The 25,135-nt window shown below is 36.2% G+C and overlaps 4 protein-coding genes and 1 pseudogene across 9 annotated transcripts; 4 read left to right on the forward strand and 1 right to left on the reverse strand.

Annotated features, from left to right (window-relative positions):
• Window positions 1-488: 488 nt before the first annotated feature.
• LOC140816576 (low affinity inorganic phosphate transporter 4-like) lies at window positions 489-2,914 on the reverse strand. The gene is made up of 2 exons (XM_073175928.1): window positions 1,245-2,914; window positions 489-980 (listed from the first exon to the last, which is right to left on the reverse strand). The coding sequence occupies exons 1-2, from the start codon at window positions 2,789-2,791 to the stop codon at window positions 680-682; spliced, it is 1,848 nt and encodes a 615-aa protein (XP_073032029.1). The 5' UTR covers window positions 2,792-2,914; the 3' UTR covers window positions 489-679.
• A 604-nt stretch (window positions 2,915-3,518) lies between these two features.
• Window positions 3,519-9,041, forward strand: LOC140816348 (dihydrofolate synthetase). 4 transcript variants are annotated; one of them, XR_012114581.1, is made up of 11 exons: window positions 3,519-3,883; window positions 4,185-4,282; window positions 4,397-4,547; window positions 4,635-4,697; window positions 4,954-5,115; window positions 5,813-6,004; window positions 6,145-6,244; window positions 6,600-6,731; window positions 7,443-7,574; window positions 8,254-8,779; window positions 8,862-9,041. XR_012114581.1 is itself a non-coding variant. In XM_073175557.1 (10 exons), the coding sequence occupies exons 1-10, from the start codon at window positions 3,557-3,559 to the stop codon at window positions 8,583-8,585; spliced, it is 1,668 nt and encodes a 555-aa protein (XP_073031658.1). In that variant the 5' UTR covers window positions 3,519-3,556; the 3' UTR covers window positions 8,586-8,813. The 4 variants fall into 4 exon arrangements, 3 of the variants coding, with proteins under 3 accessions (XP_073031658.1, XP_073031657.1, XP_073031659.1); XM_073175557.1 differs by lacking the exon at window positions 8,862-9,041 and having other exon boundaries at window positions 4,418-4,547; window positions 8,254-8,813; XM_073175556.1 differs by lacking the exon at window positions 8,862-9,041 and having other exon boundaries at window positions 8,254-8,812.
• A 914-nt stretch (window positions 9,042-9,955) lies between these two features.
• LOC140816868 (transcription factor MUTE-like) lies at window positions 9,956-12,150 on the forward strand (annotated as a pseudogene).
• A 1,093-nt stretch (window positions 12,151-13,243) lies between these two features.
• On the forward strand, window positions 13,244-16,170 carry LOC140816316 (RNA polymerase sigma factor sigE, chloroplastic/mitochondrial-like). The gene is made up of 5 exons (XM_073175506.1): window positions 13,244-13,951; window positions 14,103-14,249; window positions 14,404-14,640; window positions 14,976-15,239; window positions 15,740-16,170. Exons 1-5 carry the CDS (start codon window positions 13,244-13,246, stop codon window positions 15,938-15,940), a joined length of 1,557 nt encoding a protein of 518 aa, XP_073031607.1. The 3' UTR covers window positions 15,941-16,170.
• Window positions 16,171-17,389: 1,219 nt separating this feature from the next.
• On the forward strand, window positions 17,390-24,823 carry LOC140815845 (ATP-dependent zinc metalloprotease FTSH 11, chloroplastic/mitochondrial-like). Of its 3 annotated transcripts, none has more exons than XM_073174828.1 (17): window positions 17,390-18,191; window positions 19,046-19,199; window positions 19,920-20,012; window positions 20,145-20,233; window positions 20,473-20,596; window positions 20,852-20,974; window positions 21,072-21,122; window positions 21,273-21,334; window positions 21,446-21,503; window positions 21,760-21,885; window positions 21,968-22,048; window positions 22,359-22,461; window positions 22,707-22,855; window positions 23,428-23,709; window positions 23,981-24,070; window positions 24,154-24,207; window positions 24,310-24,823. In XM_073174828.1, exons 1-17 carry the CDS (start codon window positions 17,611-17,613, stop codon window positions 24,463-24,465), a joined length of 2,376 nt encoding a protein of 791 aa, XP_073030929.1. In that variant the 5' UTR covers window positions 17,390-17,610; the 3' UTR covers window positions 24,466-24,823. The 3 variants fall into 3 exon arrangements, with proteins under 3 accessions (XP_073030929.1, XP_073030927.1, XP_073030928.1); XM_073174826.1 differs by having other exon boundaries at window positions 17,391-18,191; window positions 22,332-22,461; XM_073174827.1 differs by having other exon boundaries at window positions 17,392-18,191; window positions 20,855-20,974; window positions 22,332-22,461.
• Window positions 24,824-25,135: the final 312 nt, after the last annotated feature.

Consider the following 25,135-nt stretch of genomic DNA (forward strand, 5'->3'; position numbering starts at 1 on the left):
AAAATAAAAAATAAATGTTGGACATATTTGAGTGGGAGTCGTTTTACTACATTTCAAAATTTTGGACATTACTAATAATGTCAGGGAACGGTTCGACATTAATTTACACAACATTTGGACCAGGCAAACTGGACAAGCTGGGACCATATCAACATGAATTATGCATGCGTACGGACACATATTAATTCAATTTTCAAAAAAAAAAAAGATAAAAACTTGTGTAAGACGGTCTCACGGATTGTATTTTGTGAGACAGATATTTTATTTGAGTCATCCACGAAAACACATTACTTTTTATGTTAAGAGTATTATTTTTTACTGTGAATATCAATAAGATTGATCTGTCTCACAGATAAATATTTGTAAGACTGTCTCACAAAAACCTACTAAAACAAATAAAAAACAACTCTTCGCACTTGGAAGAATTAGCTGATTATTATTACATATTAAGCTCTTATTAATAGGAGGTATCACTACCAATCAAATGATTGATTACAATATAAGATTATAAAATATATGTCGGGTCAAAATTAACCCATTATATATTTTATAATCTAAATATAACTAATATTCATGATAATAGATTTCATAAGATATCCTCAACATAAACGATATGTTGCATCTTGGATATCCATAGCAAAGTTAAACTTGACTTGCCGGTTGCTCGTATCATCTCGAATCAATAATTCCTCGAATTTTCTTCCCATTTCTCCGATGGGCTAAATGGTGGTTTTGCGGTCGTATGATCGTCGTCATCACCATCGCCGCCGTCTTCGCCGGATATCTCTTCTAATGACTTTCCTTTTGTTTCGGTCACAAGAAAAGTAAAGAAAAATCCCATGAGGTTTGTGACAGCCAAGAGGATCATGGCTTTCTTGATTTTAGGCACTTCTCCATCTTGCGTGTAATTCTGTATCCCAAATGCGCTCACCATTGCACCAGCCTTGCCGGAGGCCGCACTAAGTGCATGGCAAGTGGACCTGTATACAATGCAAACAAACACGAATATGTTTATTACCAGATAGTTCGACCCAGTTTGGACAAGCCCACCTGGCGTAAGTCCAGTCCAGATCGATTTGCCCAGGATTTGAGGCCCGGATTACTCGGTTTATTAAAAACAGTTTCCAACCGTTCGTTCTCCAAGACTTTTTAACTTAGAAATTCACATCTGCTAAGTCTAAATATGATCACTTGAGTAAAGTTGGATGTAATAGGTAATGAAAAGTAAAGCGAAATCCACTCACCTAACCCTTGTCGGAAAAAGCTCTGCGGGCAAGACAAAGGTTGTGCTATTCGGCCCGAAGTTCGCAAAGAAGAACGTGAGCCCATAAAGCGCTGCAAAGGTCCATCTATGTTCCTTATTCTTCAGATAGTCGTATTTAATACCGATTATAAACATGAAAATCGACATCATGAAAAATCCCACCAACTGAATATAATAACGCCCAATCTTTTCAATGAAAGCTACGGTGAACCAATATCCCGGAAAAGTCCCCAGCAAAGCGATCACAAACATAGCACGCGATGTTTCGAACATTTCTCGGAGCGCACTGACGTTTTCAGCTTTGTTGGTGAGACCCATGGTTGGAAAAATGTCTTTTTGTGTCAGATTTTGGCTGTAGAATGCGATGTCTAGAAGAAACCATGTCGTCGTTGTGCCGATCAGATGCTTTCCATGGCGCCTCACGAATTCGAAAGAGAGTAAAGGGTACTCGTTTGATGCGTTGAATCGGGCTATTTTGTCGGGTTCAGCTTGGATTTCGATTTCAAGAACTCTGCCCATGTCCGAAGCTGCTTGCTTTGCGTTCCCTTCGATTATGGCCGTGTACCGTGCTGTTTCGGGCATTTTCATGCGCCAGTAGAAGGTGAGGATGGCCGGAAGTGCGCCAATCATTAGCACAATTCGCCATACATAGTCGGCCTCGGGCTCGGTCGAGAAAACATGTTCATCGGTAAATGATGGACCTCCATAACTGTTAAGGAAGATTCTAGACAAGATCATTGATACAAGTCCAGCAAAAATGATGCCAACTCCTTGCATCGCAAACACTGCAGCAATAAACGCCCCTCGTGTTTTTTTGTTCGCGTATTCAGACATGATAGTAGCAGATAAAGGATAGTCCCCGCCGATCCCAAATCCAAGCCAGAATCTAAAGAAGCACAGAGTTCCCATTACAGCCTTCGGACTGGATCCAAATGATAGACCAGAACAAATGGCACAAAGGGCCATAAGAATCAAAGTGATCCCGTAAACCTTTTTCCGGCCTAGCTTATCGCCTAGGTACCCGAATACCAGTTGCCCAGATAGAGTACCGACTAGCGCAACTCCAATAACCAAGTTATTGATTGGATGTGGAAGCTTTCCGGGTTTTCCTGTGGTGGAATCGTAGTAGTATAAACGCCCTAAAAGTTTAGAGACGGTGGAGATGCAAAACAGGTCATATGCATCGGTGAAGAATCCCATTCCTGCAATCACAATAGTGGTAATATGGTACCACTGTGTGCGTGCATTGTCAAGCGCATTAAGCACCGAGATGTTGTTTGAAGCCATCGCTTTTGGTATGAGGTTTGGTTTCTTGGTCTGTATGTCTAGTTTTGGGTTTGGCTTATTTATATGTACATCAAATCTTGCTTTTGGGAGCAAAGAAACATTGGAAATTAAAATTCTTTCGCTTAAACCAATGTTTCTTGGAGCAAGAAATTGATGGATGGTTTCCCGTTTGGCATATGCTCTTGCATAGTTGAAATCAAGGGGATTTGGTTCCACACTTGGCGCTTGCATCCAATCCATAGCCGCTCAAGAGGCACTAAAATCTGAAAGTCGTTCTCTGTCAAATACATGAGTTTTTTTGGAAGATTGTTGTTCTTAATTGGATCCGATTATGTTTAGGTTGTCTTTAAGTTGTCATCTAATAGCCGCTCAAGAGGCCTCTGCGCGCATTTTTTCTTGAGACTAACGTCCTAGACCGAATGATCGCGAGAAATTTCTTGATTAATATTTTTTCTCTCTAATTTTTACTCTCTAGAACACCCATATATTATATAGTAATTAAACATGCATGCATGCTGTCCTTCTTAAAGTATAAATATTCTTAAAAATTATGACACTGGTGTTATTTCGGATAGATAACAAATTAAATATGAAGTTCGTTTCGGTTGATTCTAACTGGTATTACCAAACCCAATACCTATCTTTCCTCACCTCATACCTGAAACTTGACGAGTCCAATCAAGTTGGAATTCATTGTGCAATAAAAAAGTTTAAATTAATAAATTATTAAAATTATTTTCAGCTTTATATAATAATATACATCAACAAAAAATATTGCCACATGTTAAAAATCTAATTAATCTATATTTAACTCATAACAAAATAAAAATTATAATTTTATTTTTAAAATACATCATTATAAAATAAAAGTATTTCAATCTTAAAATATTATGAACTAAAAATAGAGTTTAATTTGTTCATAATTCAATATATAAAATATATAAATAGATTCTTAACTTTTCAAGCGCCGCGGTTTTAAAGCCCGGTTCCTCAGTCACTAAGTAGATGACCTGTTTCGTTTCTGGTCCATTCGCTCTTCCCACAGCTTGTTCGACGTCCATCGTGAAAATGAAAAATTGGAGCCTTTTCAAATCACCTCAGATAATTTTTCCGAAATACCAATTTTTTTTCAACTCTATCTGTCGAGCATTTTCTGCTGCATCTTTAGATAGTTCTGAAATTAAGGAGTTCATGGAATATATGGAAAGTTTTAAAAACTACGAAAAATCCGGAGTGCCAAAAAATGCCGGCACGGATTCTGGCGATGGGTTTGATTTGGGTAGGATGAGACACTTGTTACAGCAATTGGGCAATCCTCAATCCAAGTTCAAGGTTGCATTTTATCAAGTTTTGATTTTGATGTCGTGCATCTTTCTTTCTCCATTTCTTGTGCCACGAAATCACAAATTTTAATTGGGTTTCGCCCGATTTTTGGATTTTATTAATTCTACTCGAGGCAACGTAACTCAGCTACACTAGGAAAGAAAGGGCTTTACTTTATCGACAACTATCGGGGTTTGTTTGAAGCTTATAATACTGGTTTATGCCCACATATTTGTTTTTAAAAATTACTGGAATTGCTGATTTTCTTGTTGGTACAAATTGTGTTCTGAACGGACTGACGTCGATATAGGCTTTCCATGTTGCTGGAACAAAAGGGAAAGGGTCGACTGCGACGTTTCTGTCCGGTATTTTAAGGGCAGAAGGGTATTCTGTTGGTTGTTACACGAGGTATGTGCTGTTGTGTTGATCTATGATGCTTGAAACAACAATCACGAGTTTCAGCTGTTGTGATTGATGAAGTTTTATTCTTAATTTGACCTTTGCATTTATTTATTTGATCAGTCCACATATACGAACTATCAGGGAGCGCATAACACTGGGAAAATCAGGAGAGCCGGTGTCAGCAAAGGAATTGAATTCTCATTTCCAGAAATTAAAGAAAGATCTTGATATCGCGGTGGAACTTGAAAAGGGTCATCTTAGTCATTTTGAGGTACAGCTGATCTCTAGTTGATTCTTATCGCCCTTGACTCCAGTAATATTTTAAGCAGGTTGCCCTGTTTTTTATTTGAAATCCTAGGTTCTCACTGCTTTTGCCTTCAGCCTCTTTGCCGAAGCAAAAGTTCAATTTGCAGTTATTGAGGTAGGTTTTTGAGAGATCGTCCTAACCCATACACGATCCAACAAACCCTTATCGCTTCTTTTTTTATGTTGATGATTTTTATGCCACTGTTGTAAAGTTGTTGATATGTTTTAATTCTATTTTCATTCCAATCGCCAAGTTTTGTGAAGTTTTATACTTGATGAGTAATGGTACAATCAGCCCCGTAGTTAAGATTGTTTTAAATTTTTCAGTCTAAGTTGGTCGTGCTTTTCTCTTTTTTGCATCGAATATACAGGTTGGATTGGGTGGAGCACGAGATGCAACCAATGTAATTACTAGTTCTGATCTTGCAGTTGCAATCATTACAAATATCGGCGAGGAGCATCTAGCAGCACTTGGGGGTTCTTTGGAAAGTATTGCAGTGGCAAAATCTGGAGTAATTAAATATGGACGCCCAGTTAGGTGGTTTTTCATGCCTTTCTGTATCATGTATGGATTGATCCAATTCACATGCATATTCTGCGGCATGGTGCTTTCGATTGTAAAATATCTCTTCCAGTTTGTGTGAGTATTTTGAGCATGAAATTATGTGCTCTAAACTCTGGGGCGCTATTATGGCTTTAGTATGGAATCTAAGCCGAACCACATAGTTATGGGCTGTATTAAGAACACTTGCTTTATGGTTATGTATCTTGTACATGCCAAATTTTATGAGTAGCACATCTGAAGGTCTATTCTCTATTCTGTACAATGTGTATAAAAAACAGCATATTTTTCTGTTCTAGATTAGTTTTCAGGGGTCCTATAGGCAAGTGTATTTAATGAATTTGACCATCACTATTTTAGTGTTTTTCTTTCTCCATACTTTTTCTGGTTTTTCTAGTCTCATTGGGACTTCATGTAAGACATTTTACCAGCAAGACTTGAGTATTTTTCTCGCCTTTATGACTCTTCTGTGTTCATTGATGCTATCATATTAAATTTAATTCTATATTGCATGCATATTGGCTTACGTGTTTCAACAAATGCCATCAATATATGTTCTCCTATTCAATTTCTTTCAGCTATCATTTCTCTGGATCACATTACTCGAATTCCTAATATATGTTGCTGAGTGGCAGTGCTCAAATATGATTAACTGGTTAATGTAATAGCTTGTTTTAGGTGGGACATTTCTTCCCCACATCGAGCGCATGATTATTGATAGGGCAATGTCTTCATGTTCACCTGTGATATCAGCGTCGGATCCTGGAAATAGAATTATGATAAAAGGTCTTTCGAGAGAATGTCAGATTCCCAGACAGTTATGTGATGTTGTGCTCCAAATTAAGAGGGATCCTTGTGTGGTAAGATTGTACATAATAATATTTGGTTCCATTCCTTTTTGCGTTGTCATTCATGCCAACTTCAATGAATTTGTACCTTAAACATTTTTTTAAGGTTTTTTTTGTGCATTTTTCACATGAGTTCTGCGTCTATGTTACAGTTTGTTGAGTTATTTGATGTGAAATTACGTTTGCTTGGTTCTCACCAACTTCAAAATGCTGCAACTGCTGCTTGTGCAGCACTTTGCCTTCGTGATCAAGGTGAGAAAGGGTAACCACTTGTTTTTCTCTTTCTAATTATTTAGCAAAGCACGTTATTTTTAGACTCGAGCCACTGCATGCTTGTATGTTTTTATTCAGTCGAAAAGCTGATTTCATGAAAGAACTTGACGCAGTCAAATACCACACAAGCCAAAAAAAATATCGAATTATGGTTTATACCCAGCTCACGTGTAGCTTTCATTTTTAAAGACTTACGAATAATAGTGATCTATATCATTCGTCTTGACTTTGATTTAAATTATTGAATCCTTTATTGCTGATTCCATAAAATATTCCCGCAATTTGAGTATGGATTAGCCTGTCGATCGCCCATTTGCTTTGTTTTGTGTTTCAGGATGGGCATTGTCAGACACATCTATTCGTACTGGTCTAGAAGGTGCATATTTGCTTGGAAGAGGTCAATTTTTAACATCTAAGGAAGCTGAGGTATTAGGACTGCCAGGAACTACTGTGCTACTAGATGGAGGTCTGACTTCAATGTTTTGTGAAGATTCTCATCCATAACATATATGAGTCCCCTATATGCGCCAACCCGGGATTTTGGATGACGGAGGGCAATTTAATAGATTTTGGAGTGAAATTTAGATTCTTGGAGAAATTGAACATAAAAACTCGAAAAAAAATCGTCCCAGCAAAGCAATTGCCTCAACCCGCAGGGGCGGATTTAGTGTAGGGCGAACGGGGGCCACGGCCCCCCCAAAAAATTTAAAAAAAGTTTTTAGTATATATTAATTTTTTTTAAACTAAATATATAAACCGATATATATACATATGGCCCCCCTAAAATGAATGATACGTCCATGTATCTCATTGGCTAAAGCCAATTATAACGTTTGATCCGCCCGAGTTCGAAACCTGAAGAAACCTTTTTTTTTTTGCTTAGCGACGGTTGTGACGAAAACTGTCGCAAAATTTGCGACGGTTTTTCAAAAACCGTCGCCATATAGCGACGATAGTTGAAAAACCGTCGCAAAATAAACTAAGCGGCCCCCCCAGTTCCCACATCCTAGATCCGCCCCTGTCAACCCGCCCTTGATCCCAAGTGTCTTTTCAAGTTCACGGGAATCATTAATTATGTTGAAATTTTATTTTTCATGTAGTTAGTTCCGTGTTCATGTCTCCTTGGATCTTGTTTATTTCTAGTTGTTTGATGTTTATTACATGACTTTATTTTCAGCGCACACCAAGGATTCAGCCCAAGCTTTGGCAAATGTTATTAAAACGACATTCCCCGAGGCTAGATTGGTCTTTGTGGTTGCTATGGCAAATGACAAAGATCATTTAGGTTTTGCTACAGAGCTAATTTCAGGTTCAGCATCTATTTTGCCTAAGCTTTGTTTCCTTGCTCATATCTTTAGATAGGAAGAACGCCACACATTGTGCAAAATAGCTCACATCTGGCATTAATATTAGAATATGCTTTGAACTTCTTTAGAAATTTTGCCCCTGTCACAATGGCATATAGTTGCATTCAAGAATGCTTTGCCGACGTGATGGTCCACTTTAGTACATGCATTGGCAAATCTGATGATGGTAATCAGGGGTGGTTTCTTTCTCAAATATTAAAATTTCATTCTTGAATTTTCTGAAAATTGTCTGCCAAAATAATTAATTTTCCCTCTCTACTAAATTGTTTCCAGCTTTTTATGAGTAGAGAAGTCTTGCTGCAACTAATTATCTAGGGCATCATGTGTATTTCCAGTAACTGGAAAATCTTAGGTTTGATGACCAAATGAGGACATGAACACATGCGCACATCAAACATGTAGAAAATTTTCAAAACAAAACCAAGAAAAATGACTGAAAATGTCACTTTTGTCTCTCCGGTGCTAAATAAGGAGGCGTTTATATTTCTATGTACAGATTATTAAAATCATACGTGATGACTCTTTGAAAGTACTATATTCTCTTTACTTGGCTTATTATTTTACCTGGTGGTTACGCTTGAAATATCCATATCAAGTAAGATGTGCTGTTTGCTAATGCAGTTGGATGCTTGGAGGCTGTGGTTTTCACTGAAGTCAATATTGCTGGAGACAAATCCCGAACAGCTTCAGCATCTTTGTTGAAAGATTCTTGGATTGAAGCTTCTAGAGAGATGGGTATCGATTTTCTTTACTGGGGAACAACAAAGCATGGAGATCAATGTACTCCATCTACACAAAAATGGGGGCGTCGACCCATTTTATTTGCGGAAGGCTCATTGGAGGATTCAATGAGCTTTGGACATAGGATCCTCGGTGCCAAATCATGTGGGATGATCATTTTCACTGGATCTTTGCATATTGTTTCGGCTGTTTTAGGCCGTCTTCAGGGATGATGTTAGATGTATGTCCGGTAGAGGAAGATTAGCATTCTTTACATCCAACATGTGGAGGCGGGCCCAGGAATGTAGTTTACTGGGGCGCTTTATGCCTCATCGCAATGTAGTCTGCGGGTGCGACAAAATGGCGTGGGAAATTTGTATCATTTTTCAATCAAGGCACGTGTAGCTAGCTTTTAAATGCAATCAAGGCACGTCTTGTTCCCAACTTTGGATTCTAAATTTAGAAAGGAAAAAAATCATGCATTTGAATCCTATGTTTCATACTTTCAGGCTTCTGCTCTCCATTTAAAGCTTGGAAGCTCGTCTTTCTGAAGAGTAATAATTCACCGAACATAGGTTCTCTCTTGAATGAAGCCATTTTCGCACAATCATTACAGTGGAGAAAAAAATAATTTTTCGACTTTTATTTTTAATCATGACAGACAATTCATTTAACAAGATAACAAATCCTGGTTTAATCATGTGCGTGTAACATGTGTTTATCAGAGCGCTACACATCCCCCATGCAAGGCAATTAACCTGCATAAACGCATGCACAATCACGCACTTAATTTCTTCATTCAAATAACTATTATCTTTATGTTCGAAATGCCGACATATACCGATGACGACGGCTGCATGGTGGAAGCCACCTCATTAATGGCCGAATGTCATACGGGGCATGATATATAATTTCACTCATTTACTTCCTCCCCCTCCCCAGTCTTTGCGGGTACAATCCTAATGACTGCACGCTTACACAATCACTATTTACATTTATTGAATAAGCAATGCATATCATGATATTAATTTCAGAATTTTATGTTGGTTGAATTAGATATAGTCAAGATTTCTCGGGCCAGGCTCTGAACTAATCTTTCCCCTATGATAAATAAATATTTAATTCAAGCCTGTAGTAATTGTGAATTGTTGATAATAGATATTGGAGAAGACACGGCATTTTCAGCTTTCGGGTAGTACTACACAAGTTGCTTTTCCCAACGATTACTTATTTCATGAGTGATATTGGCCACTTCTAAATTTATGGTTTTACCAGAATCATATTGGATTCTCGTTTGGCATTTATCATGGATTGGCAGACTTTCTCCAACCACTGTGCACTAAAAGTTGATATATATGATCATAGTTGCAGTCTAACAATCAACCTTCAACATGTATCTTTGTGTTCTTTTACAAATTATGGTATTTAACATTAATTTATTTTTGTGTTATTTTCAATTTATAACAGCTTTTCATGAAAAACTCCATCAAGAAAAATTTAAAGCCAGATTAAATTAGAAACTATATCACTTTAAAGTAAAATATTTGACCCCATGCAACCTAGCTAGGTAGGTATATATATATATAACTCTTCCACCCGTTCATTATAATTCGAATTCAAGTATAGATTTAGAAAACTACTTTCATCCGCACCATGCTTACAAAAAATGAAAATTTTTGCAATAGTTTTTGTCTTTTTGAGTAGTTTATTAAGATATCAAGGGATAAATATCGTTTTTTGCAGTATTAATACATCGAGTTCGACTTTCCCTCCATCGGTTATTCGAAATGGGAAGTGAAAAATCATCTGAATTTTCCAGGCAATCCCTCTTCTTTAAAAGTACCGCTCGTTTTGAATATTATTCTTTGGGAAGTGCTTCTGATAACGATAACAATCCAGTGCATGAATGTTTAGCAGCTTGTTCTGCTTATTATTCTTCACTTAGGGCTTTTCAAGAATCTGTATTGATAGATCAGATAAATGATGCGGCAGCTTCACCCAAGTCGAAGAGACAAAAGATTATCAACGGCCGACAAGATTCCGCTTCTGCTTCTACTTCTGCGTCGGTAAAAATGTCTCATAGTACAATGGAGAGAAACAGGAGGAAAGTGATGAACGAGCGTCTTTCTGTTCTTCGTTCTTTGATGCCTCGCTTTTACATCAAGAAAGTATGTCCATATTCTTCATACATATCTTTTTATTACACGTGAGTTGTATTTTGTACACTTCTACATTATTAAAGAAAAATAATTTGGAAGGTAATTAATTCAGGGAAAGGATGCCAATACTTTTAATTATTTTTCACACTATAGATTGACGATTTTACAAATGTTACATATAATTATAATCTATTTATATATATCTATATCGAGAAAATAGTGCGTATCATATATTTGTGTTTTCTCGGATATTATAACACTTTGCGACAACAACTTACAAATGAATCGATAGAAATAAAAATATATATGCATTGTAAACATGCTTACATGCATGCATAAGCAAGAAAATAAATATATTTTTTTTCTGAAAACAAATGATGGTTTAATTAATGAAGGAAAATGTCTTATTCTTGCAGTGTGACAAAGCATCAATAATTGCTGTCGTCGTCAATTACATACACGAATTACAGCAGATTCTACGATCCCTCGAATGCAAGAAGAAAAGCAAGGCTTCAAGCCCGAAACGTCCACCACCAAGTCTTCCTATCAGCCCGAGTACATCTCGTTCAAGCAGCCCGTACAACCATAGACTTCAAGCTTTCACGAGCCCGATCGAGTTTTCTCCTTCCGATATTTCTTCAAGTTCGACCTCCACCAACGACACTATATGTTAACGAGCTTGTTATGGCTACATCCAGATCAGTTGTTGCTAAAGTTGAGGTGAAATTTGGGGCCCAAATCTGTTGCTCAAGACTACGTCGCGCCGACTTCCCGGCCAAGCCGTGAGGATAATTTCTGCGCTGGAAGAACTTGAGCTTGAAATTCTGAATGCCAACATCACAACCCTTGATAATGAAACGATAATATATTCTTTCACTATAAAGGTAAACAAGGTATATTGATTGCAAGTTTATTTTCATTATTAATTAGTCCGATCCGTATCTAAAATAGAAACCGTAAATAGAGACCGATGATGTAAATATAGTCGTTAATTTAGAGACCGATTATTATATCGGCCTCTCACAATTAGCGACCAAGTTTATTGCTACCAACCAAATCGGTCGCTAATCGATCTCTATTTTGCTATAGGGAGTCGTCTCTATTCCGTGTTTTTCTTATAATAAATTTCACTTATTATTTGTGAGATTTATTTATTATCTATATTTATTTTGAATTTTGAAATATACTCACATCATAAATTTGCATGTATTCAAGAATGGGCCAAATCATTATTTATTAGTAAGAAAAGTTATTATTTAATCGAACTTGTTCCAAATAATATCTCATTTACAATTAAATTCGATTTTAATTATAATTTCATGAAGAATTTTTCTTTTCCGGTTGAATCGTCCCAATAATTCATTAACGTTAATTCTTTTGGAAATATAATTTTTTAACTTTTTGAATATATAATTTACTTTTTTGTACATTAATTATTGAATATCTTTGAGATATACAGAGAAATATATTACTTGGCTTGATACAAATGATTTTGTCCCAACAGATTGGAATTGAATGCCAGGTCAGTGCAGAAGAATTGGCTCAGCGAATTCAAAGGACGTTCTGCTAATTAAGAAGATTAAATATATATTAGCAATTATTTAGGTTTTATTAATTTTTGTTACGTCCTATATCCATATTTTAACTAAAAACACATCATCAATCCATTGGAGAAGTTATTTTAACAAAAAAAATGTATTCAAATTTGAGTAGGATTAGTGACGGAATTCTATCTCGTTTGATAATCATTTGGTTCGTGTGATAACGTAACAATTGCTCGAATTATTGTAGAACTCTTATGTTTCGCATAAACAATTTCTTATATTAAAATTATCTCAAAAAATAAAATTTAATTAATTAGTTAGTTAGTTAATTAACTTCGTCAATTCTCGATGGGCGACTTTCTCACCTCATATCTTTAAAAAATGGGTCCAACAAAATTCAAAGTAATATCTTAGCAACAAATAAAAATAAGACACGTGTCTGAAATAATATCCATATAAACTCCCGCTGCATATATCTCCTTCCACTTATATCTGTCCACGTCAGGACAACAATCTCACGTGGACAATAGATCTCCTCCGTCGGTTACTTGAACCGCCATTTACGTAGATATTGGTTGCGAAAGGCGTGTGGACGCCAAAATTCGAGCTATTTTATATTTTAAAATAATAATTTTAAATTCAGAGAAAATGTTCTGTTCAGCTGAGATTCTCTTCTTCGCCACTTCGTCGCCGGGATATTATATTGCCGGCAGCCGGTAACTCTGTGGCTACTCGATCAATTCGTAGCTGGCGAGTCTTCGCTTACTCAGGTATTTCTGCGAGTTAATGCCTGTCAAGTTTGCAGTTTAGGTAGTGTTTCTGATTGGTGAAGATGGATGGACGATTTTGATTTGGAGTTGAGGAATCTGTATTTAAGTAGGTTCCAGGACGAAAACCTCTTATTTAATAAATTGCACCGAAAATCATTGGTTTTTTTAACTCGCTTGCTCGTAGTGTGATGCTTGTTATCTCAAATCATAAATGATCCTTGTAAGTATCTGTATGTTGAAATGATGTTTGTGTATGAAACATCTTAATTTTGTTTGTACTTCAGTTTCTTGACTGTGTCGTCCAATGCAATTTCTATTTGGTATTAATCACTTATGGATTGTAAATTTTTGCCACAGGATCTGAGTATCGATAATTTATCTTATTTGGCATTTTGCTACTGGATCACATAACATTGGCATGGGAGTCGTGACTGTTTCTAGCTCTGCCGCAACGAGTCCATTGAGATTGAGCTCAAGATTTTCTGCTCATATAGCTTTATCGAAAACACCTGTTATATTAGCATTCAAAACTGATAGGAGTAAAAATATTGCTCTAGTTGCACCACTGGAATCTGTATCTTTACCTGTGGGGACAAAGAAAGCAGATGAAAAGAGGTGTATTACTGTGAAAAAGGGGTCAGGATATGTTCCGGATGTTGCAATAGATCGAGCCTCTTCAAGTGCAACAGAGTTAGATTATAATGAAGCTGCTGCCAAATTAGAGCAAATATACAAGCATAGTCCTGCAACAGATATTTCTGACAAGGAAGTCAGAGATCAAATAACAAAGACAAGGCGATCACGAGGAAAGAGGACTGAAGATGCTGCAGAAGTGTTAGAGAATAAAACCGCTGACACTGTCATCAGGAGTAAAACGGTAAGGACAAAAAGATTGAGCCTTGAAAACAGGATTGCTCTTAGAACGAAAAGGGAACATGAACATATTGTGTCGTACCAGAAAAGGAAACAACGGAAGAATGATGAAAGGGAAAAGATTGATAGGCTTGTAAGGGATTATTCCTCTTCCACCGATTTGGTTAGCTTAAACTGGAAGAAAATGAAGATCCCACCGGTTCTTCCTCCTAATGAGCATACCTGGTTATTTAAGCTAATGGAACCAATGAAGGTGAGTGCATTGGTGTTAAGAAAAATGTGGTGCAAGTGCTCTGAAGCTTGGTGAAAAAAGAATGAAATTTGAACAAAGATAATATTTCTTTTCTGTTGTGTTTGATTCTCTTATCATTTCTGGCCTGATAAATTTTATTAATGCCATTTAGGCAATTATCCAAGTCAAGGAGGATTTAGAAAATGATCTAGGAAGAGAGCTTAATGACAATGAATTAGCAGAGACAAGGAATATCACTAATGCCCAGCTGAAGAAAGAAATGGAAGTTGGTCGAGCTGCCAGAAGTAAATTGATCAAGGTAATTAGCTTTTCTTTAATTGGGTGGAGGGGGGAAGGGGGGTGGGGATCTAACTGCTCCTACTGTCCATCACAAGGAGCATGAACTTTTTCTCCGGCTTGCTTTATGGGGTAGAAAATCTCGCTGAAGCTTTTACTTTTTTCATTGGCTACAGCACAACCTCCGACTTGTTTTATTTGTGATGAACAAGTATTTTCGAGATTTTGTGAATGGCCCAAGATTCCAAGACCTTTGTCAAGCTGGTGTAAAGGGACTTATGATAGCTATTGATCGTTTTGAGCCAAATAGGAAGTTCCAGCTCTCAACATATGGCCTCTTTTGGATCAGGCATGCAATTATTCGGTCTATGACGCTTTCAAGTTTCACTAAGGTCTCCTTTGGCCTTCAGTCGGTATGTTCTTTTTTCTTGTTGGTATCACTTGATTTAATGCTGGAGCCATGAATTCATTACTGTCTTCGTAGGAACAGAAAATATACCATTTGAAATGTGAAACAACTATGAGTTGTTTTGCTTCGTCATAGGTGGCCTTTTTAAAAAATATGTACTTTGAATAGGATTTATATAATTACTTATTTCTGAAGCTTCTACAAGATTGCCAATATTTCCAGGACTGAGCTTGCCCAACATAATACATATGGATGAAACTGCTATCTTGGCTTATTTGTCAAAACGTTGCTGCAATTTACATCAAACTACTGTAAAACCTGAAATACTTTCTGATATAGGTCAGAGTAGAAATCCAGAGGACAAAGCTGGAGTTGTCATTTGAGCTTCAAAGACTGCCAACCGAGAAAGAAATTCTAGACAGAGTTGGAATTTCCCCAGAACGATACCAAGAAGTGATGAGGGCTTCAAAACCTATCTATTCTCTCCACGCTCGAAATTCAGTTACCCAAGAAGAATTCATTAATGGGATAACTGATGTTGATGGTGTTGAAGGAGATAAGAGAAGGCAACCAGAACTTCTCAGGCTTGCTCTAGATGATGTGGTAAGTTTGAGTCTCAGTTTCCATTGCCTCGTGGTACAAAGAAATGAGTTTACTTTGTCTAGATTGTGTGTTTGGCTTGCGAAGAGTTCATTTCATTTGTCTCCTTGATGTTTTTGCCTAGTTGAAAAGGGCTTAACAAAAATTTAGCATTTTCCTAATTTTCATAATAAGTCGTAATGAAATACATATGGAGACAATTTTATCCTCCAAGAACATGCATTTTTCTTACTATGATGCAAACAGTTCCAAATCTCGTTCACTTGCTGTTGTTCTTTAGTGAGCATTCATTGATCTGGCTGAGCTTCATTCAAAGGATATTAATGTGTTTACATTCTAAACTTGTAAATTCGGTGTTCCTCGATATGCTAAATGACCTTCTCAATTTTCCTTGGACCGACCATGGCGTATACCGCTATATTTCTGGCCTTTTACTCTGTTTGGCTGATTTTTACATAAAAAGCACCACGTCAAAGCACATTTTTTATATGCTATTTTGACAGCTCGATTCTTTGAAGCCCAAAGAGAGTTTGGTTATCAGACAAAGATATGGACTTGATGGAAAAGGAGACAGAACACTTGGAGAAATTGCAGGAAATTTCAACATTTCAAGAGAAATGGTAAGGAAACATGAGGTGAAGGCACTCATGAAGCTTAAGCATCCAGCTCGGGTTGACTATCTTCGACACTACATTTTTAAATGAACAAGTTCCTGCTCAAGTGCATTTTTTCTAAATGATCCATATCCAGCTCCGGCTCCAGGTCTAGCTCGAGTTTGAGTGAACTTGTTTGCTGTATATTGTGTTGTTATACAAACCAGGGGTCCTGTAGTTGTCAATGTGATTCGTGTAAAAATATGTTAACTTGTACAATCTATTTTTCCAGGCTACAATCTGCTGGTAAATATATGCATGATCTAATTTTTTCCGGTTTTTATCTGTACCCCACCCCCCCCCCCCCCCCCCCCCCCACACACACACACACACACACACACACCTCTCTCTCTCTCTCTCTCTCTCTCTCTATATATATATATATATATATATATATATATATATATATATATTTATAGATTAATCCATTAATTCTAGTTTGCACCTACTTCACAGAGTTCAATCGTTGTTTTTTAATACATAATTACCGTGCATATGCCAAATTTTCAAATCCATGGATTACACATGTTTTTGCAGAAGGCTAAAAGATCCAATGGTTGATGAGAATTTTGCCTATACTATTGTGCTTCAATCAATGTTATATGACGGACTTGATAATGGTGGATTAAATCTTTATCTAATTTGTTTTACTTTGTCATGCTTGTCAACAAAATCAATATTAACTAAATTAATAGATTATATATATTTCTAGATGATGTGTGGTTTCATAGATCTTAGTTTATGTAAAAATAATAAACTTGTGCGTTGAAATCAAATGATAAGAGCTCTTCCAACTTGGTGTACCAATGTGAAAAATAGTAAATATTTATATTTATAAGCATCAAACATTTCGATGGGACTGATGAATAAAAAAATGTTTTTTACACACATTTTTTGATAATATCAACACACGTTTTTTGATAATATTTGGGGTATTGACGTTTTCGTGTTTTTTCCGTGTTCGACATCTCCTGTAGTGAGTGAGAGAATTATGTTACGATATTTTATAATGCTTCAACGTAAGTTTGATTTTGCATTGATCCAAATTTTGATTGAGTATTCTTTTATATATTTGGTATTGAATCGATCATACATTTATTTATTTACTGAAAAAATTAATTAATTTTATGGTCAATAAAAAGAAATTTTTTGTTTTTAGATTGTATTTTGTTTCAACTTTTTATTTGTAGAATAGATGATCAACCATTTTAAAGAAAGTAGAAACAAATTGTTTGATTGCTAAATACTAATGTTGTACTCAAAATATGATATAAATAAATTTTGTTTTGTGACAAAATATCTAAAATTATATTTAATAATATACATCGAATTAAATCTGTTTTTGTAAATCTTTTTTTTTCCCTTTTTCCGAAGAAAAATATTTTTTCCATTTTATTTTACATATATATAAAAATTATTGACTCAGTCATTTCAACAGAAAAAGGGGGAACTGTTGACGCCAAAAATAAAACAAGTTATTCCCCCCAAAATTAAAACTGTGACATTGGTTCATTCATAGGTCCAATTTCAATCGATTGGATAAGGTTTATCTCGTATCTCTACAATCCTGAGGTTCAAGAAACTCAGCACGGTGTGAGCTCTGTGCTCTAATGTCTGTAATTTTGTGAATTGGATTTCATTGTACAGACGTTAATCTCGGAGGCCCTATTCTCTTTAAACCCTAAAACTCTCTACCGATTTTTGAAATTTGAGGTTTTACAATGAGTATAGCACTTCAGGCTTCCAGCATCCACAGGCCATCGCTTCCTCGGTCGAACAATTTTTCTATTCCTCAAAAATCCCACCTTTCCAATTTTCCTCCCCACTTTTCTTGTTCTTTAAGACTGAATTGTTGGTGTAAAGATTCGATTTTTCTCAACTCTAGATTCTTAAGGCATCGTTTAGTTGTTTCGTCTGCATTTAATCCTGCTACGGGTGATGTAAATTCAAATCAGGAATCAGGTAGCAGTGTTTCAAACTCGGGTGTTGAGAATCCCGAAATAAGTGAATACAATAATGGACCTGTTTTGAGCGAAGGCGGGAAGGTGGATTATGGGTTGGGGAAGGAGGGCTTAGAAGTCAATGGGGATATGAAGAAGAAATTTCCAATAATGGTATTTTTGTTGGGAGCTTTTGTGAGGTTGAAAAATGGGTTCGAGGGGGTCTTGAGTTCAGATTGGTTCGGTTGGTGGCCGTTTTGGCGTCAGGAGAAGCGGTTGGAGCGGCTGATTGCTGATGCTGATGCCAGTCCTAAGGATGCTGCAAAGCAGAGCTTGCTTCTCTCGGAACTCAATAAGCACAGGTCAATTTTCTCATTTTTACTACTCAATTTTTTTTAAAAAATTTGAACTTGGCCCTTGACTAAATCCTGGAATGCATGTTATTTACTAATACTTCTAAGATTTTTTTTTCGTCATCGAGTGGATGTAAGTTAGTTATTTGAAAGGTTGTTTGGGTAAAGTAGCTTTCGAAGGTGAAGAAATATTTATGTACCTTATCACTTGTTATAATTCATTCAGCATGGAGCTCTCAATTTGTTTTGGATGAAATATTATTCAATTAGACAGCATGCAAAATTGCTCCTAATTACTTATGGTGAACCAGACGGCATCACTACGCTGAAAGTGTCTTGTGATGTATGAGATTTATGTAGCATGCAAAATTGCTCCTCGTTACTTGTGGCCTATATTGCATGGATACAAGTACGGGTATCATATCGAATACGATGTGGATATGACGATACTATAAATTTTGAAAATTTAAGACGCAATATTATATATATAAATTTAGTATTAAAAATTAAAAATTGTACGAGATATATATATTTATATGGATATATTGTGTGTGTAATGTGTGTGTATGTATATATATATATAATGTAAATATATACAATGTAAAATTTCAGATGAGTGATTTAAGGACAAATTTTTGCCGAAGCGTATCCATAAAACACATCTCCGCCGTGTCCATGACGTATCTTAGCTGTTTTTAAGATGTATACGACTAGTCAAACCTACAAAGTCAACTATACAGATTTTGTCGTATCCAACCCGTGTTCGATACTTCAGAAAAAAAAAAGGATCTGTGGTGCATTGCAGGTGGTAGAATTGATTTTGATGTATTTCTTTATTGTTTTTCCTTCTGTTTTTTTTTCAGTCCTGAGTCCGTCATCCAGCGTTTTGAACAGCGAGCTCATGTCGTAGATAGCAGAGGAGTAGCAGAATATATTCGGGCACTGGTGGCGACTAATGCACTTTCTGAGTATTTACCTGATGAGCAGTCGGGAAGGGCTTCTAGTCTCCCTTCGTTGGTATTTGACTTTGTTAAATATTCTTAGTTTGGTTTTGAAAATTTAGTTGCGCTTGCCACCACCTATTCTGATTGAATTCATTTTAGAAAAGATCAATGACATCGATTTCTTTTCGTACTAATTGCGAATTCTTCTGGTTGCCTAGATAAATGTCTAGAAATAATATGTTAGTAGTACAAAGCGAACCAACATTAGTAACCTATTACTTTGCACTTATGCTTCCAAGAGTTAATGGCCTCTAGATATGGTGTTGAAACCAAGTCGCACATTTAGCAGTAAAGTAAATGTTGCTTTTGAAGGATCATGATTGGTGACCAGAATTGTGAACGAGAGAAATTTGGGATGGAGGTCTTTTATCCCAGTGACTGGAATTGTGGAAAAACATGATAAAAAACAGAAGCATATAGAACTATAGAGCCCTTTAAAGAATCCAACTTCCCGAGCTCTCGTTTGCATGAATAAACATCTGGATCTATCCTTATTGTTTCTAATTTTATAAACTATTGGTACGCTGGAGTTGATTTGAATTATTTTAGCCCGTCTTTTGTCTGACCTTGATGTACTGTTTTAACTATTAGTATAACATTTTGGTAAATGTAAGGACATTTTCTGTTTGGCTTCTGGAAATATGTGACCAATTTGCTTGTTCACCACCAATTTTTCCTTATTGAAATTTCTTTAATGTATACTTCTCTTGCTAACTTTAACTATCATATGCAGCTTCAAGAGTTAAAACAACGTGCTTCTGGGAACATGGATGAGATTTTTGTGAACCCTGGTATATCTGTGAAGCAGCCATTACATGTTGTGATGGTAAGAGACAAAAAAATTTGCAAAAAGGAAGGGGTTGGGACAAGGTTTTTTAACATATTTTTGGGGGCCTGTGTTTCTTACTTTAACTGCTACTCATGTTTTAAATTCTTAGCATGCTTTTATGTGATGTAGGTGGACCCCAAAATGTCAAACAGATCATCACGTTTTGCACAAGAAGTCATTTCAACTATACTTTTCACTGCTGCTGTTGGTTTGGTGTGGTATGACTTTTTCTTCACTAGCTCAGTTGTAGTTTTTGAATGCTCTATAATACACATCACTATCCTTGGGTTTACATTTGACTACATCGGTGAGAAACAGCATCTTTATATGTTTGAGGAGAAGGAAGAGGGTTTGAATACATTTTTCTACCTTTTTTCTAATGCAATCCACAAATGTACATCTTTCTTTTGTTTTTTCAATTTGTCTATTGAATATGGAACTATTTGTAACTTTTCAGGTTAATTGGTGCTGCTGCGCTCCAGAAGTACATTGGTAGCTTAGGAGGGATAGGAGCTTCAGGCGTTGGTTCAAGTTCTTCTTACTCCCCAAAAGACTTGAACAAAGAAATAATGCCAGAGAAGGTGATTCTTTTTTGTTAATTGCCTATCACATGTCTTTGATTTTTTATGTTGTCTTAGTACTTTAACTTCATGATTTGTGTTTCTCTTGATCTATAGGGAGTTTGAAGGTGCTATAGATAAAAAAGAAAAGTTGGAACAGTAGATAATTTTGCTAGACTGATGAATAATTTATTCAATGTCTGTTGCAGTTGTTTGCTTGTATTTGTTGAGTTGAGTTACAATGATGTGGGATAGTAATTGAATTTGTTTTTGTAGCAGAATGTAAAGACATTTAAAGATGTCAAAGGCTGTGATGATGCTAAACAAGAACTTGAGGAGGTTGTTGAGTACCTAAAAAATCCTTCGAAGTTTACTCGGTTAGGAGGAAAGTTGCCTAAGGTTTGGTTTGTTATATTTATGTTGTTATTGCCATTTTGTATTCTGTTTTGTTTTACTATTCCTACTGTGGTGTCTTTAAAGATGGTCCAAATTTCAGGGAATTCTTCTGACTGGATCGCCTGGAACGGGGAAAACTCTTCTTGCCAAGGTACAATTTTTTTGTTTTAATGAGGATAGAATTTTCATATTTTATGTACTTTCTATTTCTAGCCCCTACTGAACGTAGGTGAATGGGTGATTTGGTCAGCCACCTTCAATTGGCAGTGTTGTGACTTTTGTTGCTTTTTGAATGTATAAGGCAATTGCTGGAGAGGCGGGGGTACCATTCTTTTACAGAGCTGGTTCTGAATTTGAGGAAATGTAAGCTATAATAGTGTAATTAGAGAAATTTTTTATATCTGTTTGCTGTGTTAATTCGGGGCTGAGTCATTTTGGCTTGGGCAGAATATTTACGTCTCTTTTACCTTTTAGGTTTGTGGGAGTCGGAGCTCGAAGAGTGAGATCTTTGTTTCAAGCGGCTAAGAAGAAGGTGCATTGCTTATTCCTTCTGCAGTCAATAGTAATACCTACCATGTACCATTGATTATAACTTAAATATAAAGTGCTGTAACAGACAGTCGAAAAATGTATTGCACTGCATTAATTTTTCATTAATCTCTTTGCCATTTTAACTCTCGTGAGATGCTGATTTGCATGCCATCAATAAATTGAGTTTGAGATGAGATCTATTTTGGGGTTAAAAGTTGTATCCTCTCCAGTCATTATGATTTGTTTTACATTTACAGGCTCCATGCATCATATTTATTGATGAAATTGATGCTGTTGGGTCAACTCGGAAGCAGTGGGAAGGTCATACAAAGAAAACACTTCATCAACTGCTTGTTGAAATGGATGGTTTTGAACAGAATGAGGTGAATGCAGATAAAATCATGTTGTTCCGCCTAATATCTTCTTGCACAGCTTAATGATATCAGAATGATAACCTTTTTGCAGGGGATAATTGTCATGGCTGCAACCAATTTGCCAGATGTTCTTGATCCAGCTTTGACAAGACCCGGTAGATTTGACAGGCATGTAAGTTTTATTATCTTCTCACAGGACCTTTTTGCCATTAAGTTTTGAAGCCTTTATTTTTTCTCTCACGAGGAATTTGATTTATATCTAGCATTATTTGATGTTTAAAAGTTCTTATTTAGGAATTTAAGTGTTTTTTAGCTTGAATTTGTTCATCAATGTGCTTTGCCATTTGTAGTCAGTGATATATGTCTGTTTTGGTTGATTAATCCCTTCAGTAAATGAACTTGATTACAATTTCCCTTTTCCAATAAAAACTGACACCTGGAAAACCTGTTTTTAGATTGTTGTCACAAATCCTGATGTTCAGGGTCGTCAAGAAATATTGGAGCTTTATTTGCTAGACAAACCATTGGCAAAGGATGTTGATGTTAAAGCAATTGCTCGTGGTACTCCAGGATTCAATGGGGCAGGCATGTTGTCTTTTGTTCGTCTTTTTAACGATAGTGTAACTCATGGTATTTTGCCACTGATTTTTTGTCTGAATTTGAAGCGTTCTCTTAATGCAATAATCCCTATGGGTTTTTATATATGATAATCTTTGCACTGCACCATACGTCCATACCCAAGCGGTTTCTGTCTCTCTGGTCCCGTAACTGGAAAAAATGAATTTTTCCCCACCCATTTTTCTTGTCCACTGACTTTCCTTCTGATTCAGATCTTGCAAATTTGGTTAATATTGCCGCAATCAAGGCTGCTGTTGAAGGTGCTGAGAAGCTGACTGCAGCACAGTTAGAATTTGCCAAAGATAGGATAATGATGGGAACAGAAAGGAAGACAATGTTTCTGTCTGAAGAGTCAAAGAAGGTTTGTGCTATTTTATTTTTTATTTGTTTTATGGATTTAGTCCATCTTTAGATAAAGTTCTACATCAATGATTTGATATAACCAGGATCATATTCATCAATCATCTAGGCTATGCTGTTTTGCACTTTGGGATCATATTCATCAATCATCTAGGCTCTATCGGACTTGTAAGTCTTGAGAGATCTAGTGGTAATGTCATGAGATGGCAATTATTGTAGAAAAGGAAATTTCATTAACAAATGAGTGAATAGAAACTCAAAGACAAGGATCAGCCCTGTAATACAAAGACATATATTCCTCCTCCATGGTCAATCCTGTTGTCTCAAATGTTTGAAGTACAATCAAAGGGACAAACTTAAGGCTTAAGAATGGAAAAATTCATAAATATTCTGTGTCCAGTTATTATAACTCTGCGGTCACCGACCTTTAAAAATATCTGTCATAACCTAAAAAAAGTGCGCTTCGAAAAACTATTTACATGATGGAAGGAGGAATTTTTATTAGGTTTTGATCTCCGAAAGATTGAGCATCATCTACTTTTCAGAAATTGAATGATATATTTTCTTTCCCAGCTCACTGCATATCATGAGAGCGGTCATGCTATTGTTGCCTTAAACACCGAAGGTGCACATCCCATTCACAAGGCTACAATCGTACCACGTGGATCTGCTCTAGGCATGGTTACCCAGCTTCCCGCTAGTGACGAGACTTCAGTCAGCAAGAAGCAATTGCTAGCACGTCTGGATGTTTGTATGGGAGGAAGAGTAGCTGAAGAACTTATTTTTGGCCAGGACCATATTACCACTGGAGCAAGCAGTGATCTCAATACAGCCACAGAGCTTGCTCAGTATATGGTACTCTCCATAAAACTTCAAAGGTCCTTTAGAATATCTCTATTTTCTTGCATGGGAAAAATACAGTCCTTTGCCTTTCCTCCCAAATACTGATCATCTGTAGTTTTGATTTCTTGGCATTCATTTTATTGTTCTCATTTATGTTTTCATTCTTAGTATCAGACTTCCATGTGTCGCATGTCATCTGGAATTGTAATTAGTCACACCAAGTTTCCAACCGACAGATACCATTGGCAAGAGTGAAAATGTTTTAACTAGTTTTTCTTGGTAGGTTTCAACATGTGGGATGAGTGATGAAATTGGACCTATTCACATTAAAGAACGACCGGGTTCAGAAATGCAATCTCGTATTGATGCTGAGGTATGCTTCGATTGATCCACTGCAAATATGAGATAAACTTGGACATATCACCCCAATATGAATTTGTTTCTCCGTCGCCCCAGGTGGTTAAGCTGTTGAGGGAAGCTTACAATCGCGTCAAAGCCCTGCTAAAGAAGGTATCTTTAAAAAGTAGTTCGTCATTTTATGTCGGTTACATCTGATTATTGCCATTGTTTTAACTTAACACCTTATCTTTTGGAATATCGATTGAAATGCAGCATGAGAAGTCACTGCATACACTAGCTAATGCCCTTCTGGAATACGAGACGCTTGGTGCAGAAGATATTAGACGTGTTCTTCTTCCTTATAGCCAGGGGCGTTTATCCGAAGTACTGGAACAACAACAGGAGGAAGGAGAGTTTGTCTTGGCTTAAGCGAAGTAAGCATCTGGTTAAAGATTATTCTTCTCATATGCAGTTTTGTACAGTGCAAATCTAATTGGCCAACAAAATAATTCAATCCTGCCTATACGTTGCTGTAACATTATTTTCTGTTAATTTTATTCAGAGAAGGTCTATACGAAAAGTAGGTGTCAAATTATACCATTCAGACACGTACCCAATTTGGGTCAAATTTTGGATTTACAACCACCCATAGTTAAAAAGGCCATTTTCTTTATCTAGTGATTTGTATTTACCTAGAATCTAGTTGTCTTCCTCTGTCATGTATTCAACTCCAAATGAACATTACCTTTTTAATATATAAAGCGTCAAAAAATTATTTGAATGTTTATCTTATCATGTCATGTGTTTTTGCTTTCTTTATTTGTATTTATACATCAAAGAGTACATTTTAAATTCATGTTTTCATATAAAATAAATTTCAATTTATACTAATCCAACAACCCCCCTCTTTAAGAAAAGGTAAATTTTATTTTTTTAGAGAAAAAAGAAGAAGCAAATATTAAGTTTCATCCAAGAAAATCAAGTCCAGGAACTGGCAAAAACTGGGGCGTGCAAGGTGAGTAATTAACGTTTTTACCAAAATTATAGCTCAAATATGCTAGACAACGGTTTTTATATAGTATAATTAATATAAAAAAAA

This window comes from Primulina eburnea, chromosome 16, assembly GCF_022965805.1.
Source record: "Primulina eburnea isolate SZY01 chromosome 16, ASM2296580v1, whole genome shotgun sequence".
NCBI lineage: Eukaryota > Viridiplantae > Streptophyta > Magnoliopsida > Lamiales > Gesneriaceae > Primulina > Primulina eburnea.

Coding starts and splice junctions, on each gene's coding strand:
- LOC140816576 (XM_073175928.1), bottom strand. CDS start 2,791: ATGGATTGGATGCAAGCGCCAAGTGTGGAACCAAATCCCCTTGATTTC. Junction 981..1,244: donor CTTTTTCCGACAAGGGTTAG/GTGAGTGGATTT, acceptor CATTGTATACAG/GTCCACTTGCCATGCACTTA.
- LOC140816348 (XM_073175556.1), top strand. CDS start 3,557: ATGACCTGTTTCGTTTCTGGTCCATTCGCTCTTCCCACAGCTTGTTCG. Junction 6,005..6,144: donor TTAAGAGGGATCCTTGTGTG/GTAAGATTGTAC, acceptor TCTATGTTACAG/TTTGTTGAGTTATTTGATGT. Junction 6,245..6,599: donor ACTTTGCCTTCGTGATCAAG/GTGAGAAAGGGT, acceptor TTTGTGTTTCAG/GATGGGCATTGTCAGACACA.
- LOC140816316 (XM_073175506.1), top strand. CDS start 13,244: ATGGGAGTCGTGACTGTTTCTAGCTCTGCCGCAACGAGTCCATTGAGA. Junction 14,250..14,403: donor CCAGAAGTAAATTGATCAAG/GTAATTAGCTTT, acceptor CATTGGCTACAG/CACAACCTCCGACTTGTTTT. Junction 14,641..14,975: donor TCTCCTTTGGCCTTCAGTCG/GTATGTTCTTTT, acceptor TTTCTGATATAG/GTCAGAGTAGAAATCCAGAG.
- LOC140815845 (XM_073174826.1), top strand. CDS start 17,611: ATGAGTATAGCACTTCAGGCTTCCAGCATCCACAGGCCATCGCTTCCT. Junction 20,013..20,144: donor AGCCATTACATGTTGTGATG/GTAAGAGACAAA, acceptor TATGTGATGTAG/GTGGACCCCAAAATGTCAAA. Junction 22,856..23,427: donor TGTCTGAAGAGTCAAAGAAG/GTTTGTGCTATT, acceptor TTTCTTTCCCAG/CTCACTGCATATCATGAGAG.